Raw genomic sequence first — 16,224 nt, 5'->3', positions numbered from 1 at the left:
CCAAACAAGCATCAGGGGAATACAGAATCAAGTGTCCATAGGCTGTGCTGGTGCACAGGGTCAACATTTATACAAGTGTTTTCTCTGGCTGCCTGTAAGTTCTTGTAGTATTGTTTCATCATTTATTTCAAAACAAGAAAATGAAGGCTTCTTCCATCTTCCAAGGTTCACGATGACTTCTCCCTTTTTTTCCCCTTTCCTCGTCTCTTGGAATATCTACTTCTCTTCTCTTCTTACTGTTTTCTCTAGCTTTCCTATGTTTGCAGAAATTAAAAATAGCTATTGTTGCAATTCAAAAATAATAATTTTTTTCTTTAAGTAAAAACTTTAGATATCATATATCAATTACTCAATAAAATAGAGAGATCGACGAGGATATAATTCATAGAGTAAAAACATGATGGCTAAAATGACGAAAGGCGTCAGGAGTCTTCTGTGATCATCAAATACCTTTGAGATTAAAAAGAAAATTTTATAAGATTATTGTGACTTGTAAGACCAACAATGCTTTATGAATCTGAGTATTGGACAGTTGAAAAACAATATATACAAAAAGTTTGTGTTGTCCAGATGAGATTATTGAGATGAATGTGTGGAGTTACTAGGAAAGATAGGAAAAGATATATTTTTATTCATAGACAACCAGATATCGCTTCGATAGATAATACGATGAAAGAAAATCGTTTAAGATGGCATGGACAAATGCTTAGGAGACTTCTAGATGCAGTAGTCAAAAGAGATGAAATGAATAATATTAATGATATGAGAAGAGGTAGAGGAAAACCTAAAAAAACTTTAATAAAAACTATAAATAAATATTTAAGCACTCTGAACTTAACTAAACATATGGCCTTTTATAAATCTCAATAGCGATAAAAGATCCATGTAACCGACCCTAAATAGTTGGGACTTCCGGCTTTGTTGTTGTTCTTGTTGTTGTATTATATGTTCTGTAAGCAATAAACAACAATTTCAATTGTTTTTGGAAGTTCATAACCTCATACTTCTTATTGAATATGTTATGAACCATATTACTAGCTCAACATGACATAATGTAGAAGTTATATTTCCTTTGAAAGAAACAATTTGTGCACCAAATTGACTACTTGTGTGCATATGATACTCTTACACAATATTCTGATCAGAATAAACAAGCACTTTTAGAAAATGAAGACCGGTTATACATGACTATGCAAACAACAACCAAACATCTTATAGGCATGAGGTCATAAATTTTTGAAAATCCAAACTGGGTTCAGGATAAGCCATTCACAAAATTTGGGATTGAAATCAATCAGATTAGGGATTATAGCTGACAGATTAGGTCTTGGTCATCACATAATTAAACATTACTTCAGAAATAGAAAGTACAATACATCCAAAAAAACTTAAATCTACTAATTAAATTTTTTTAAGATTTTAAAATTTGTCCTTTAGTAAATTATTTGAAAATTTTAGAAAAATTCCTGAAAAAGCCTGGGATCATCTTTTTCATTTTATCCCCAGCCAAGACCAGCTTTAAAGGGAATGGACACAATGTTCTTCCTTAAATAAACAACTACCAACAGCTTTCCTTTATAATGTGATATTTTCTCTGTGTCCTCTCTCCCTCTCATTTTCTCTCTTATCAACAAAAATCAGCAGTTATTTTTTCCTCTTCATCTTCCACCATCACACCATAGTCACAGCCTCCCCCTCTCTCTCCTTAACCAAAAAAAGTAACTAAACTTATGTTTTCCTTTTTCATCTTTCTCCTCCTCCTCTTCTTCCACCTCTTCGGCTAACAAACCACTGCTAATGTTATTTATGCACCAGCCTCCTCTCTCCCTTCTCCCTTCTCAACAAAAAAAAAAAAAAGAGACAGAAACTATTCACTTCTTCATCTTACACACCAGACGTTGCAACAATGATTTCAGTCTCCTTCATTCTCTTCCTCAGCACAACAAAAAAATGCGTAATGTTATTTCTGCACCAGCCTTCTCTCTCCCTTCTCCCTTCTCAACCAACAAAAAAAGAGAGAGAAACTCTTCTTCATTTCTTCATCTTACACACCAGACATTGCAACAATGATTTCAGTCTCCTTCTTCATTCTCTTCCTCAGCACAACAAAAAAATGTGTACTTCTTTAATAACCATTGTCGTTGTTATGGCAATTGCCTCAACCTTTCCATCATTTAGTGTCCGTTATATATAATATAAAAACTTCACGCTTATAAGGCCGATGCAAATTGGGTGTTCTCTTCCACAAACATGCTACCACCTTTTGAACAGTATGGACATGAGCAGTTACTTGTATATATTGTATGCAATTGACAAAATTCACCACATCAGCCTTACTATAAAGTATAAACTACTAATATCTTTCCATAATAGTAAACAAGACATCACATTGGCAAATCTAATGCCCAAAGACTAACTCAAACAAAAATTTGTGGAGGAGCTACTCTGACTATTCAACTATAGAAAAGGGACCATTTATGATATTAACCCTATGTGAAACTAATGGAAAGCCACCTAAATTGATTGATCAAAGACAAGTATTTTGAAGGCAAAGGTCAAACCCCAAGAATGTTTGTTTAGTTTAATTATATGAATTGATCATTGTTGATGTAGAAAAGAAAGAATATATACTTATCAGTAATCTACTATGTCAGACACGATTATCCAAAATAAGATTCAGAAATATTTCCCCACTAAAATGACACGAGAAGAATACCTAAATGAAAAAAACATGCCTTAACCCCTTCAAAAGAACAAGAAAAAGAAAACAAATTGTTACCAATGATTGCACCTGAAACCTAGCCCACTGGCGCTTTTGACTTGTAAGGATTTCTGGATTGTAAGATCCCTTCACTTCTGGTGTAGCTGATAAACCCTTCAACATTCTTGAAACATGACGTCGAAATTTTTGAATTTGGCTATCACCATTATCATCCGTGGATGAGAATACAACAGATGGGTGTGGTGATCGAACAGTTGCAGCTGAAGTAGCAGCAAGGAAAGCCCTGGCAACATCTTCCGTTTGCATGAATAATGAAGCACCCCATCCTGGGCTACCAGAGTCTTCATTCTTATCCATCTGACTTAAATGAAAAATAACAGGTCACATTCAAATGATGTGGCATATATATCTCAACAGAAACACTAGTGTTTTTTCTGAGGAAAGATTGAAGAAAAAGTGTCTTTCAAATGAAATTACAAACAAAGAAATAATCAATAGTTATAATCATGAAATTTAGTGACAACCGAAATTATAATAAATAGCACTTTCTATCATTTTCTAATCAAAAAATAAAAAATAAAAAACATGCAGTTAACGTAGAACAGGTCTGTGTCACAGAAGCATGGACAGCAAATATTCGCCCTCCTACCAGCTGAAAGGTTCGTGGGCCAGGTGTAATACAGTACACCCACTACTAGAGCCATCAAATTTAGAAACTTCGAGAAAGCATTACACTAGGAACTAACACTAACAAAGCAGAATTAATGAAAATGAACACTGTAGGGTAGCTTGAAGATGCAACCAAACTCCTTATCGTTCCAACGTACTAATGTTGTTACTAACAGTCAGTAGGAAAAGCATCCAACAAATTGCATACTTATCTGATTATGGTTCAAATATCAAACAAAAAATTTGGAGATGTACAAAGTACTAGATACAAACTTTAGAGAAATACATAGTACTAGATACAAACTTTAGTGTATAAGAGTGTGATAGTTATTCTTGTAAATGAGGACTTTAAGTAATATGTTACTGACTTATAAAGAATTTGTATTATGATTTAGTATAAAAATTTATGTTGAAGACGCAATCATAACGGATCATAGACCACAATACATCTTGGTATATTGCCTCCTTTATTTATTTGTTATTTTATTCGATTATACTGGGCAATATAATGTTGGTATACCGCTTGGCATCTTGGAACTATGCAGTCAGATACATTAGTGTCAAATCAGTATTCGAAACATTACAACAACAACAACAATAACAAAGCCATAAGTCCCAACAGTAATTGAAACATAGTTAATGATATATATGTATGAAAATAATTAACAAAAGATAAAGAGCAAAGGGAGTGTTATAAGGATGAGTAAAAGACTTACAAGGAGGAAAAAGACCGTGGTAAGGAAGATGTGTCACATCCCGGATTTTTGTTTTTTTTTTTCAGGATCACATCTTTCCACACATTTAGAGCCAAGTATATTAACATCACTTTATTCACAATTTACAAACATTTATTATAATTTATTTATTCATCAAATCACAAGTGGAAAAATAAACATAGTAATGTTAACTCGATAAATCATCCAAGTGGCTAGGTTACCTAGCGGTAGAGGAAGGTCCGCTCTCCACTAGAATCTGATTTAGTAGTAGTGGGACTGTGGGAGACTCCTTTGAAAATCAAAACAAAGAAAATTCAACAACGTTGAGTAGGAACCCTAAAAGTTACTTTAAAATAAATACATGATCAAAAATCAATCATCTCATTAGCGTATATCAAATACCCGAAAGAACACTCCCCCAACAATGGATGGAAAGGCTTTATCCTACGGGATGAGTTTGTGTTCTCCCAACAGTGGATGAAGGCAAACTCATATCGCACTCCCAACAGTAAATAGAGTAGCGTCCCTCACCCATCAAAGTGGGGACACATTCCTCCCAACAGTAGATGGAGGAACCGTCCAGACACCACATCTAACGACCCACTAATCCCTGAAGGGAATCGCCCTACCTAGTCTCAGCAAGGTAATAACAATATCTCATACTAATCATGTCTATGTCGAGATAAAATAACATATCAAAAACATCTCTTTTAAACGTCATTCATGTTAAATACTACTAATTAGCCCTCAATTAACTTAAACCCTAGTTTAATCGTTTACATTAAACTTGATTTAACAAGAACCTAGTTGAACCGATTTCTAATCCTCATTTAACTAGCCTGGAACCACTATAAACTAGTATAATTTGGACTAAATTAGATTTAAATTTTGTAAAACTGACTTGAATAAGTCAATAAATTCGAAATCACCCTGAATCGATCTAAGACTAATCAAGCCTAGTTTAGTTCAATCAATGTTTGGGCTCAAATCTAACAATAATATTGGGTTAGGTTAGCCCAGCCCTGGCTCATAGACTGCTCATGTGCATCCCATGTGATCGCCCATGATGGGTGGGCTGGGTTAGCCTACGGGCTAGGGCTTGACTCGCGGTTGGGCTTGGCCTACGGGCTAGGCCTGGTCCGCTGAATAGCCCTGGCCAGTGGGCTATGACCTGACCTATGGGTTGGGCTTAAGCCTGCAGACGATTTCAACCCAATTCCTATCCAATTTCATACAAAAACATATATTCAGTGACAATTATATATATATATATATATATATATATATATATATATATATATATATATATATATATATATATAACATTAAAAGATAAGATTGGGAGATAAGCTTTAATACAAGAAAATAACCTTCTAAATTCAACAAGAATTAGAAATCATACTTTCAACACATGTATAAGTTTAACATAATTTAGTCAAATAAATTTTAAACCATTCAGAATAACACATTTTAAATTTCAGATCAAAGAATATCAAAAATTTTAGATAACATATTTAATCTAACAAGAAAATTTTAATTTAAATAAGATTAAAGGTAAACTATAATATCATGAAATATCATATATTTATTATATAAAACATGTAAATTTTTAGCATGTTTAAATAAAAACCTTAAGCAGCGATCCAAGTAAATATAAAAAAAATCAATTGATAGATTTTAATTGCAACAATAAAAATTTTGACATTTAAAGGATTGATAAATATTTTCGAACTATAAAACTTTCAACATTTAAATAATCAAAATAAAAACTTTTATTTTTCAAGAAATTTAGGGAAACCTACATCTCCTCGGTAGGATATAACTCCTCGTTCCTCCGGTTGTTGGGCTCGGCTAGGTGAGGAACGAAGGAGAGAAATCCCTCCCCTTAAATAGGAGGAGGTGAGCCTCCATTAAAGGAAATTTTTCTTAATTTTCGTATTTATTTAATATAAATTATTTTTATTTAATATACTAACAAATATGATATCACCATATTTGAAATGCTTAATAGTCATTTTCTAATTCGCAATGACAAACAAGGAAATAAGATTAATATTTCTTAAATTATAATGGCAAGTAAGGAAATAAAAATTGATTCCTAAATTAAATATTTGATTTGATTACAAGACGAGGGTTAGATGGATGGATCTAATAAGAGATAGCAAAGAAGGAAAATCAAGGCTATGAAGACAGAAAGAAACTCACAGTTCCATTAAGAAAACATCATAACTCAATACATCATCAAAGACTCCCAACTAAACTCCAAGTTATAATGACACGTTAACAAAAGGAATATCTCTGGAAAAGTAAAAAATGAAAACAAATATTAGATCAACTGATTCCACTTTCTTGTTTCTCCCTTCCTTTTTACTTGATCAGAATCTTCAATATTATATGGGATTATAATTTTGATGTGGAACTGTTGTCATGTTTCTCCGGCTAAGTAAGGTGATCTGTTTCTATATAACAATCAAATGATCATATACCACATTTCTAATCCTGACAGCTTACCAAATATTAAGATAACATTAGACTCCTAACCATAACTAATATAGACCCAAATCTGATAAAAAAAATATTTACTCTGTTGAAAATCATATGCTAATGTACAAATAGAGACCTAGGAAGTAGAAAAAAAAAATCCTATAACTCAAACTACTCCTAGGAAGTTACCATACAAATAAATAAATAAAGTACATAGAACATTAGAAATGTATGCTAAAACTTCCCAGACTCAATCAAAACCTAATTAGACAAAATGTTAGCTTTAAGCTCACACTGATCTTCATCATTCTGCACAACATCACACTTTTCATAATGAAGTGTTGTAGATGTGAGGACTTATAGGAATAAGACTTAAAGACCAAAATCAAATATATAGTGAGTAACTTTAGAAATGTTAAGAAAAAACTTAAAGAGTATAGTTAAGATGAGAGGAAAAGGAGTTCTTGCAATAAAATATTTTATATATCTTTTATGAATCATTCAGCAGGAAGAAGAAGAAAAACAGAGCAATCAGTCAACACAGGATGATTAAAATTGAAAGTGGTTTCATTAGCTCAATGTAGTTGTTGTATGTCCCCGTGGTTAAAAGGTAAATTTACAAGATTGTAAAGTCTGCAATGTCTTACAATCTGGAATGTTGGGCATTAGAAAACAAGAAAAAAAAGGTAATATCGGTAAGACGAGGACATAGAGTTGGATATGTGAGGTTACCAAAAAAGAGAGACTGAAAATTGTTTACCTTCAAAAACAACTAGATATAGCTCTGACAGATAAAGGAAAACAACATTTAAGATGGCATCGATATGTCAAAAACATATTATGAAGTGAATTGATTAAGGATGTTAGTGCAACGAAAAGTAGAAAACTTCATCAGAAACAATAAAAAGAGATTTTAATCCACGCAGTTGGCCCAAATTAGCTGGAAAATGACAGTTTGCTGCTCTTGTTGACACGTCAACTAATCATCCAATTCACTCACCTTTCCTAAATCTGAAAAAGTTGTATGGGCCTTCTTTCACATCCCAAAATAAGAAAGGAAGGCTTGGCAACCTTCAGAAACCAAATTAATCGCCACCAAAATAAACTGCACTCGTGCAGCTTCACCAGAGAGACTTTTTTAAAAAAAATAGCATTTCCGCCGCTACCATAGAGCAGATGTACCCATTTGACCGCAAGAACCGCATCGCATCTTAAACGACCGTTCGATTGATAATGAACACTTCATAAAATTATTCAAATTCAGCATGATTTCAACAAAAACTCAAAAAAATATTACTTTTCAACGGATTTGACAACCACACTCCAGAAAAAACTCAGACAAACAAAAAGTTGCACCTTATAAGAAATTTTTTATTACGAAAAGATGAGACCATCAACAAAGATCACTTACCGCAGAAGATCCTTTTCTCAGAAGCTGCTCCTGATTCGGAAGGAACTAAGATTGCTCACGTATTATTTGGCGATACACAAGGGAATCGAACAAGCAATTAAAGGAAAAGGGGAAGAACCGGAGAATCTGAGAGGAGGAAACAGGATAAAAGGATCGAAATCGACTACCTAGGAAGATCCGATGGATTGAAGTGCAAGTGCGCCGGCCGCCGAGGGCTCCCTCGCTCCTTTCCTTTTCCGAATATATCGTGAGAGAAGAAACCAAGACGCTGCAATTTGGCTTGGACTAAAGAAGTTATAAATGCACCGAACACCAAACCGAAACCTCTACCGTGCAAAGATGGCACGACGCGTCAGCCAATTAAGTGGAGCGCTCCTTAAAGTGTTCCAAACTCTCTACGTGGCAGCTCGTGGAGCCCATTCTAACTTGATGTTTTCGAGTTCCTTTGTGCACCTGTCGTTCCCTTGGCTCGGTGCAAAATAATGAATTATTGTCCAAAACTGTAGCGAATCTGGTCACAGCCGGTACGGTTACCGTCCGGCTGCTCTTCTCCTCTTCTCTCTCTCTCTCTCTCTCCCCCGCTTTATTAACGTGGCGTCCTTTTCGGACACGTAAGCAAGTCACGATTAACGCTACATCATACACGAGTGGATGCATCTCGAACAAGGATAGCTCACGAACAGCATACGAGTACACGCATCAAATACACACACAGGAACTTTGCACACATAAAGTTCCTTTTGTGCATAGTTTTTGGGGAATCAAGTGGAGTAATTATGTCTCTATTTCTTTTTATTATTTTATAGAAATATATGGTTTACAGATTGATTACACATTGGCAAACCTCACCAACGTGAAGGGTCTTATCTTTGTTTGGATTGGCAGGCTGCCATAGTGGTGGTTGTAGCTAAGCAGATCGATCCCTCATGAAGAAGAGTCACGGAGAACGACAAATCCAAGCCGAGGTCAGAGAAGATGTCTTTGTCAAAAGAAAGATAATTGAATTGTCGATTATTCTAGATAGGTTCCCCAATGTTTTATGCCATGTAAGGTGGTATGAAACCTCCATAAAGATTCCCTTTCGTTAAATGTATTCTATTATGCGATGATATCGACTTGTGTTTGATTCGATCTATATTGGTCCTATGTCTAGTTGTGTTTGATTCGATCCATATTGGTCCTATGTCTAGTTTTAACTATAAAAGAGAAAGTTTGATTAAATTGGATTTCAACCTTGTCAAAATCATAAGAGATTGATGTTTCATGTGATTAAGTCGAGTCGATCTGATTTACTTTTAAAAATTATCTGAGTGTTCAAAATTGAATTTATGAATAATCTTAGAATACTATTCTCTCAAAATAAATTGTATATGAATTTTACTTGACTAAAGATTCAATATAAGGGTTGAAAATAGAGTTCCACAGTTGACATCAATCTTTTTTTCTTTTTTATTATAAATTCACTATATGATAATTTTATAAAAAGAATATAGACATACTCTTAAATAAGAAAATCGAGAACGGTGAAGTCTACTATTCACCTCGTAGTAGAATTTATTGATCGAACTTTCAAAAATCATATCGTAAGTTTAAATAAATATTTCTTCTTTCGTATTCGAAAGAATTTAGTAAGAAATATCAAATAGCTTATATGGAATAAATACTAGCTATAGTTTTTAATAAAATTTATTTTTATTTATTAAGCAATCAAATAAATCTTAATTTTAGCTTTTTTTTTGTAAAAGAAATTATCGAGAGGGCTATTCCTCTCTGTAAAAAAGAAGATAAAGATGATTGAAATCAATAAAGCATGTATTATAATTAATAAAAATAACTATTCACGATAATAACTTACAATTTTCAGAGCTCTGGATCACTCAGTATCTTTTGGTTCTATCTATCTCATTTATCCATTTTCCTTCCTTTTTTTTCATTTTCAGATTGCGTTAACTAATCAAAGCATTACAGAAGGATTGGAAAACCGAGTAAGAAAGCCAAATGACAGTAACTTAATAAGCTTTACAAGATCATGGCAACTTAGATTTTGTTGGTACGTAACTCCGATCTAGAAAGGCAAATTAGCAGGAAAATACTATGGCGCGACACCAAAGACAATAAGAAACACGTGATGAGGACCGACTTCCCCGCCAAAGTTGACCGCCGCACTGATTGGAAAGAGACGCGCACCGACCCCACGACGGTGGTTTCCCTGTCTCGCACGAGCCACCGAACACGTGAATAAGAGCTCCGGTTGGTGGCAGTTGCGGGCCCCACGTGAAGTCTCCGTTGTGGAAGTTGGATGGTATCAAGCCGAGGACGGGAAAAAGGTGTCCATGTGGCTCGACTGGGACTGGGAGTTGGGCCCTCCACCGCCGACGCCACGAGGTCGAGTCGGGGTCGCGCTTCCTGTGTCGCGGCCGAGCTACCGTCATAGCAGAAGAATGCCCCCATTAGACAGCAGCCACCGGCCCCACGAGCATGTTCTTTGTGGCCACCAATGGGATCACTTGATCCCGCGTTTCGTCCGGTGGACGGCCCCAGTATCGGGCCCGATCGAGTCCATTTCGCCGTCCTCTCCACTTGCAGCTTCCAATGTTCTATTTATCTCCCCTCGCTCTTTCCCCACTGAAGAGAACTCCCGCTGCCTTTTCCGGTTCTTCTCCTCTCTCACCAGCTTTGGATATCCGGACCGATGACTCAACGACCGTCGCTCTTCTCACCTCACCAGATGGGCCGATTCCGTCTCTCCCACAGGTCAGCTCATCTCTCTCTGTCGCTCTCCCTCTCTCGATCAGAGTTCTCTTCCTGTAAAGTACCGGCAATGTTTCTCGAGGGGACGGGGGTAGTTATGTAAATTTGATGCGAGGTTTCGGAGCTTACCTCAACCTGAGAGGAGGGAGAGAGCGGGGCCTTCTTCTGTTTACCGATATCGCCCTCGTCCCTTGGAAATATTGACATCGTTTCTATTTCTTTTTGTTGTTTGCCTCGGCCGCAGAGTGGTGTTGGCTCCGGTAACTAGGTGCCGGGCGATCGATGGGATCCCGCTGCCCGCCCACGTCGAGTATTACACGCAGAGGGCCACCGACGGAGGTTTCCTCATCACGGAGGGCACCGTAATTTCCCCCACCGGCGCAGGGTATTTTCGTCACCGGAACCCCTTTTACAGTTCAATTTAAACTTATATTAAATTGAGCCTTTTCTTTCGTTCAGTCACAACTATTACACTGGGGAGATTAGGGAATTCATGTGCATAGGTTCTTGATTTCTTCGCTTGGTGGTTGCCCTGATTATTCCTCAAAGGAAAAAGAAATCGCCTTTTTTTTTTTTGACAACAATAGAATGCATTAATTAGTATAAATTCAAAATGTCTCATTATAATAGCGTAATTACTGTCTTAGTTTCGGTCTATGCCTCCATCTTGAAAGATGTCATTTTGCTTTAGAATGAAAGGTGGTAATTCGGTGACACAACTTGATTCTCATACTCAAAGATATACGACGTTGGTACTCCCAAAGTTGCGCCAGCTAGAATATGAGGATAGAGTAGAATTTTAGTATATCCTCAGCTGTGACCGGCCACATGCTGCAACCTTGTTTAATCATGAATGTTGTTGACATTCTTGTAATGTTGTCGAAGGTTCCCACGTTGCCCTGGAATATATACAAGGGAGCAGATAGATGCATGGAAGAAAGTTGTCGATGCTGTTCATGCCAAGGGAAGCATCATCTTTTGCCAGTTGTGGCATGTTGGTCGAGCATCCAATCAAAGTATGTATATGTCATTCTATCTCAAGTCTCGCTAACCAAGGATAGCAATCAAGATGAACCAAGTTACACTATCTCTTTTGTTTGTTAAAACATTGATCAATCATATTATATATATATATATATATATATATATATATATATATAATATCTCTTGAAAGATTTACAGTTCATGTGACAATAGTGTTTTCAAGTAATATGCCATATCAAGTACGGTACGAGTGCATACTTCTTATTTTTGTAAAACGGAAAATTTAATTCATAAACTAAACGAGGTTAACAACAGGCACCACTCAGATCATAGTTACAAATCTGGGTGGCTCAGAAGGTAGAGATTCAATATTTGGCTAACCAAACAGTAACATGTTTAGCTTCCTCATAAATGGGCAATATCTTATAAGACTCCAAATTCTTTGGTGACAATTAAGAACCACTCCCTCCCTCTACAACATAGAGACAAATGAGCCATCAGTATTCATTTTAACCCAATGATGGAATGGAGGGTCCAATTTGTCCCACTCTTTTGGTTGCAGTACTGTTAATCTCTGATTATTTGCATGAGTTGCTTAAGTTGAGATTAGTTAAAGTTGTCTTGCACTTGCTAACCCACCTATTCATATGATAAATGCTGCAGATATTTTCCTGAAATGCAAATGAAAATTGTTTTTACTTCTGGAAGGCTTTAGAATTGTTATTATGGAAGGAGCTCTCACTAAGTCTGATTTTAGAAATTATAATGTAAAACACAATATGGTGTATGTTTGTTTGCTCCTGAAAACCATGCATATAAACATTATCTTGAACTCTGTTGAAGTACTAACAAAATAAATGTGAACATGCTTAGTGATGCACATGTTTTTCTAAGGTATAAAATTTTCCTGATTAACCAAATTAATGATACAAGCACATTTGTAGTTTTTATTTCCTATACCAAAAAGTACCTTTAAGCTTGTCTCAGTATCTTGTTTTTGAGTTGTCAATTCTTTTCATCATTGCACTGAAGAGAATTCAGATAATTTGTCTGCTCGATAGATGATAGTGGCGAGATGTAGTATATTGAAGCCATCAACATCAAACTATAAACGTCTTAGGTTCCTGTATAGCTATGTTTTTTCCATGCGGATTGATACAGGAAAATAAATCCAGTTGAACTCATCCTTCTTTTTCTGCCTGAATACTGATAGAATTTCCTTCTCACAGTATACCAACCAGGAGGTACTGCAGCTCCTATATCCTCCACTGATAAGCCAGTATCAGGGAGGTGGAAGATACTGATGCCTGATGGGAAATACGGTAGCTATGCCAGGCCCCGGAGGCTTGCCATTTCAGAGATACCAGTAATAGTGCAACACTATCGGCAAGCAGCCCTGAATGCAATTGAAGCAGGTATGTGACCAACCGCCCCACATTTCTGTAATGAATCTTTCCATAAATTAAAATCATTTTATTGATATGGTTTTCTGTCAATTAACTGTTGTCATGGCATGTTTCAATTTTTTTTAAAGAATTTATGATTTTTGTAAATCTAACATCTTTTAGGAAATAATATTTTTTAATAAATTTTACACTGAATTCAGCATGCTTTTTGGAGCAAGGTTTTCTAGTTTTTTAAGTAGAGATAAAGCAAGTTATTAACACAGAGAGTTAAAATATTAGGATTTAAGACTAGCACTAGGGTTTTTTATTTCTGAAAAAGGTCAAACTTAAATCCAGATCCATTCAATACAAAACATCCAAGCAACTTAATTCACTGCAAAAATACTCAGCCTTCTAACCATCTAAATTATATATGGGTTTGCTACAATTCAAGACAATTACTAAATATTCCCCTGGAAATTTTAAAATGAACAGCTTCAACTGTACATCTTTTTCTTTCAAATAAATTATCTCAACACATTCCGTCAAGTGTAATATATGGCATTAGCAAATACACATTTCCTCCGTCTTTAGTGACTTCTTTCCCTAATGATCAACATTTGACTTCCATTGGAAGAGGTATGTAAATATGCAGCTGAAAAAGATATGTCCTCTGCATTCTCACAACTTTCATTGCAACATACTCATGGAAGTGGTAAAGTATTCTTTCTCCTCCAAAAACATTCCCTGTCAACAGGGAATGTTTTGGAGGAGAAATTCTGCACAACCAACCATAGGAAAATGGCACGTTTAAGCAACTGTCGAGGATACCAAACCATTTTATGCCACAACACATGCCAGCTAAATAAAGACTTTTATGTTTTCTAGTCCTTAATCTATTAGACTACCTCACAATTCCCAAAACATAAGGTTTTCTTCTCCATAACCATGTATCGAAAGGAAATTATAGCCTTCTTCAATTGTAAGTCCATATTCTTCTAGATTTCTGTGCAATTCCTGTAATTTAAGTGTTTTTCCCCCTATCCAGCTACTGTCAAAGGGGGTTTTTAATGCTCAAGATATTTTTCCTATGCAATTTCATTGCATGAATCAATTCAGGATCACTTTGTTTCACTGAAACTGAAAATTGGCACTGATGTAGTTTTGCAAAGTCAAATTCCTTGATCTTTGGCATTATTATTATTTTTTTTTTGCTGTTTGAAAGCTATTGAAGCAGAGTTTCCGAAGCCAAAACACACAACCATCTTCCCTTCCCATTTTGATTGCTCTCAGCCAAAACCCACTTGCTCCAAATTAAAGATTTTTGGATCACCAATTCCAAGTTAAAATTTATATCCCATTAGCTAAACACAGAAGCTTAAGGTCACTTTCGTAAAGTCCACTTTGATGGTCTTTTGGTGAAACAAATGAACCCAATGCATGATGACTGTAACCCCGAGCCACTTTTTAAGCTTTACATGCTACCTCGGAGCACTAATCCTCTATTTTTCGGTTTTTTTCAACTTCTAAAAGAAAATTTTCATTAGTAATTATAACCTTCTTTGGAAGCACAAGTAATATTTACTCCTTTTTATTATGTAATTGTGATGCCTCCAGTTCTTTTCTGCACTGATAAATTATTGTCGTATTTCTTTGAGGAGTCCTATTTCTGAGACAGCTTTGTCCAGTCTGACCACTATATTCTAAACATGCACAGCTTTTAAAGCAATGCTTAGCTGTTGCGATGGAATACTTCGTCTCCATGTACTAACGTTTGCTCCATCAACGTATGCATAGGGTTCGATGGCGTCGAGATCCACGGGGCGCACGGTTACCTGATCGACCAGTTCCTCAAAGACGGCATCAACGACCGAACCGACGCCTACGGCGGCTCGCTCCAGAACCGGTGCCGGTTCCTTGTGGAAGTGACCCGGGCGGTGACCTCCGCCGTAGGGCCAGAGCGGGTGGCCGTCCGCATCTCGCCCGCCATCGACCACCTCGACGCGTACGACTCGGACCCGCTCCGGCTGGGGCTGACCGTGATCGAGCAGCTCAACGCGCTTCAGCGGGAGTCCGGGGAGCGGCTCGCGTACCTGCACGTGACCCAGCCGCGGTACGTCGCGTACGGGCAGACGGAGTCGGGGCTGCAAGGTAGTGCGGAGGAGGAGAACCAGATGATGCGGGCGTTGCGGGAGGCGTACAACGGGAGCTTCATGTGCAGCGGGGGATTCACGCGGGAGCTGGCGGTGGCGGCGGTGGAGCAAGGCGACGCCGATCTGGTGTCCTTGGGCAGGCTCTTCATATCCAACCCGGACCTGGTGGAGCGGTTCAAGCTGGGCGCTCCCCTCAACAGGTACGTGAGGGCCACCTTCTACACTGCGGACCCCGTCGTGGGCTACACCGACTACCCCTTCCTCGGTCAGCAGCAGCACCAGCAGCGGTCGAAGCTGTGATACGGAGGCTCATCATCTTAATATATAATTAATGGAACGCTGTGGGGGGAGGAGGTGAAGTGCAGCAATGTATTATTCCGGGCATTCTATATCTGTTTGTACTGCAGCGAAGCAGATGATGTCACGTATAAGGGCGTGTGATCGTAGAGTTTCCCCTCCATCGGAGTTCAAGCAGAGCCGTCGTCAGCACTCAAATAAGACTGCCATTTGTGTACTACGTTGATTCGTAGAATAATCGTGTTGTTATGTGTACTTCACATGATCGTTTACTATGCATTTCAAATTTAGCTCTTCGGTTATCAGTCTGTTCTTGTCATCAGCTTGAATTCGAAGCCATCGATTCATTGGAGGGTCCAAATTAAAATGTAGTAATAGTATGTTTTAGGAGGTGATGAGGGTAATAACGACGACAAGATTCAGGTTGACGTCAGTTGCCTCATATAACACCTCGGTTGACCTGACACCACCTGATCAAATGGATCTGAACGTCGATCGAGGCATATTAAACATCCTGCTCAGACTCGATCCTTTATGCCACGCCAACACCACGCTACCAGCCTGTCCCCTGCAAGCGGGCACATCAGAAAACAGTAAGCTTCCCTATAAATACCCTCGTATTTTGAATGGAGGAGAGAGTAGGAAAGAGCAC

At 37.2% G+C, this 16,224-nt stretch overlaps 2 protein-coding genes across 11 annotated transcripts in view; one reads left to right on the top strand and one right to left on the bottom strand.

The window, feature by feature from the left end:
* The window catches only part of LOC135585304 (uncharacterized), a 28,224-nt gene extending 19,898 nt beyond the window's left edge, over window positions 1-8,326 (bottom strand). For 5 of the 10 annotated variants that reach the window (XM_065115874.1, XM_065115883.1, XM_065115878.1 and 2 more), the window contains exons 1-2: window positions 8,170-8,326; window positions 2,780-3,079 (exon numbers count right to left, since the gene is read on the bottom strand). In XM_065115874.1, coding sequence (XP_064971946.1) covers window positions 2,780-3,079 — 300 coding nt within the window. In that variant the 5' untranslated portion in view covers window positions 8,170-8,326. The other 5 variants (XM_065115880.1, XM_065115882.1, XM_065115876.1 and 2 more) reach the window with 4 other exon arrangements.
* A 2,270-nt stretch (window positions 8,327-10,596) lies between these two features.
* On the top strand, window positions 10,597-15,877 carry LOC103990853 (12-oxophytodienoate reductase 7). The gene is made up of 5 exons (XM_009410136.3): window positions 10,597-10,756; window positions 10,998-11,138; window positions 11,639-11,769; window positions 12,967-13,152; window positions 14,920-15,877. The coding sequence occupies exons 1-5, from the start codon at window positions 10,695-10,697 to the stop codon at window positions 15,573-15,575; spliced, it is 1,176 nt and encodes a 391-aa protein (XP_009408411.2). The 5' UTR covers window positions 10,597-10,694; the 3' UTR covers window positions 15,576-15,877.
* Window positions 15,878-16,224: the final 347 nt, after the last annotated feature.

The sequence above is a fragment of the Musa acuminata genome, chromosome BXJ2-7 (genome assembly GCF_036884655.1).
Source record: "Musa acuminata AAA Group cultivar baxijiao chromosome BXJ2-7, Cavendish_Baxijiao_AAA, whole genome shotgun sequence".
Lineage (NCBI taxonomy): Eukaryota > Viridiplantae > Streptophyta > Magnoliopsida > Zingiberales > Musaceae > Musa > Musa acuminata.
Note: the sequence above shows the minus strand (reverse complement) of the source record. Positions and strands in the feature narration are given on the sequence as shown.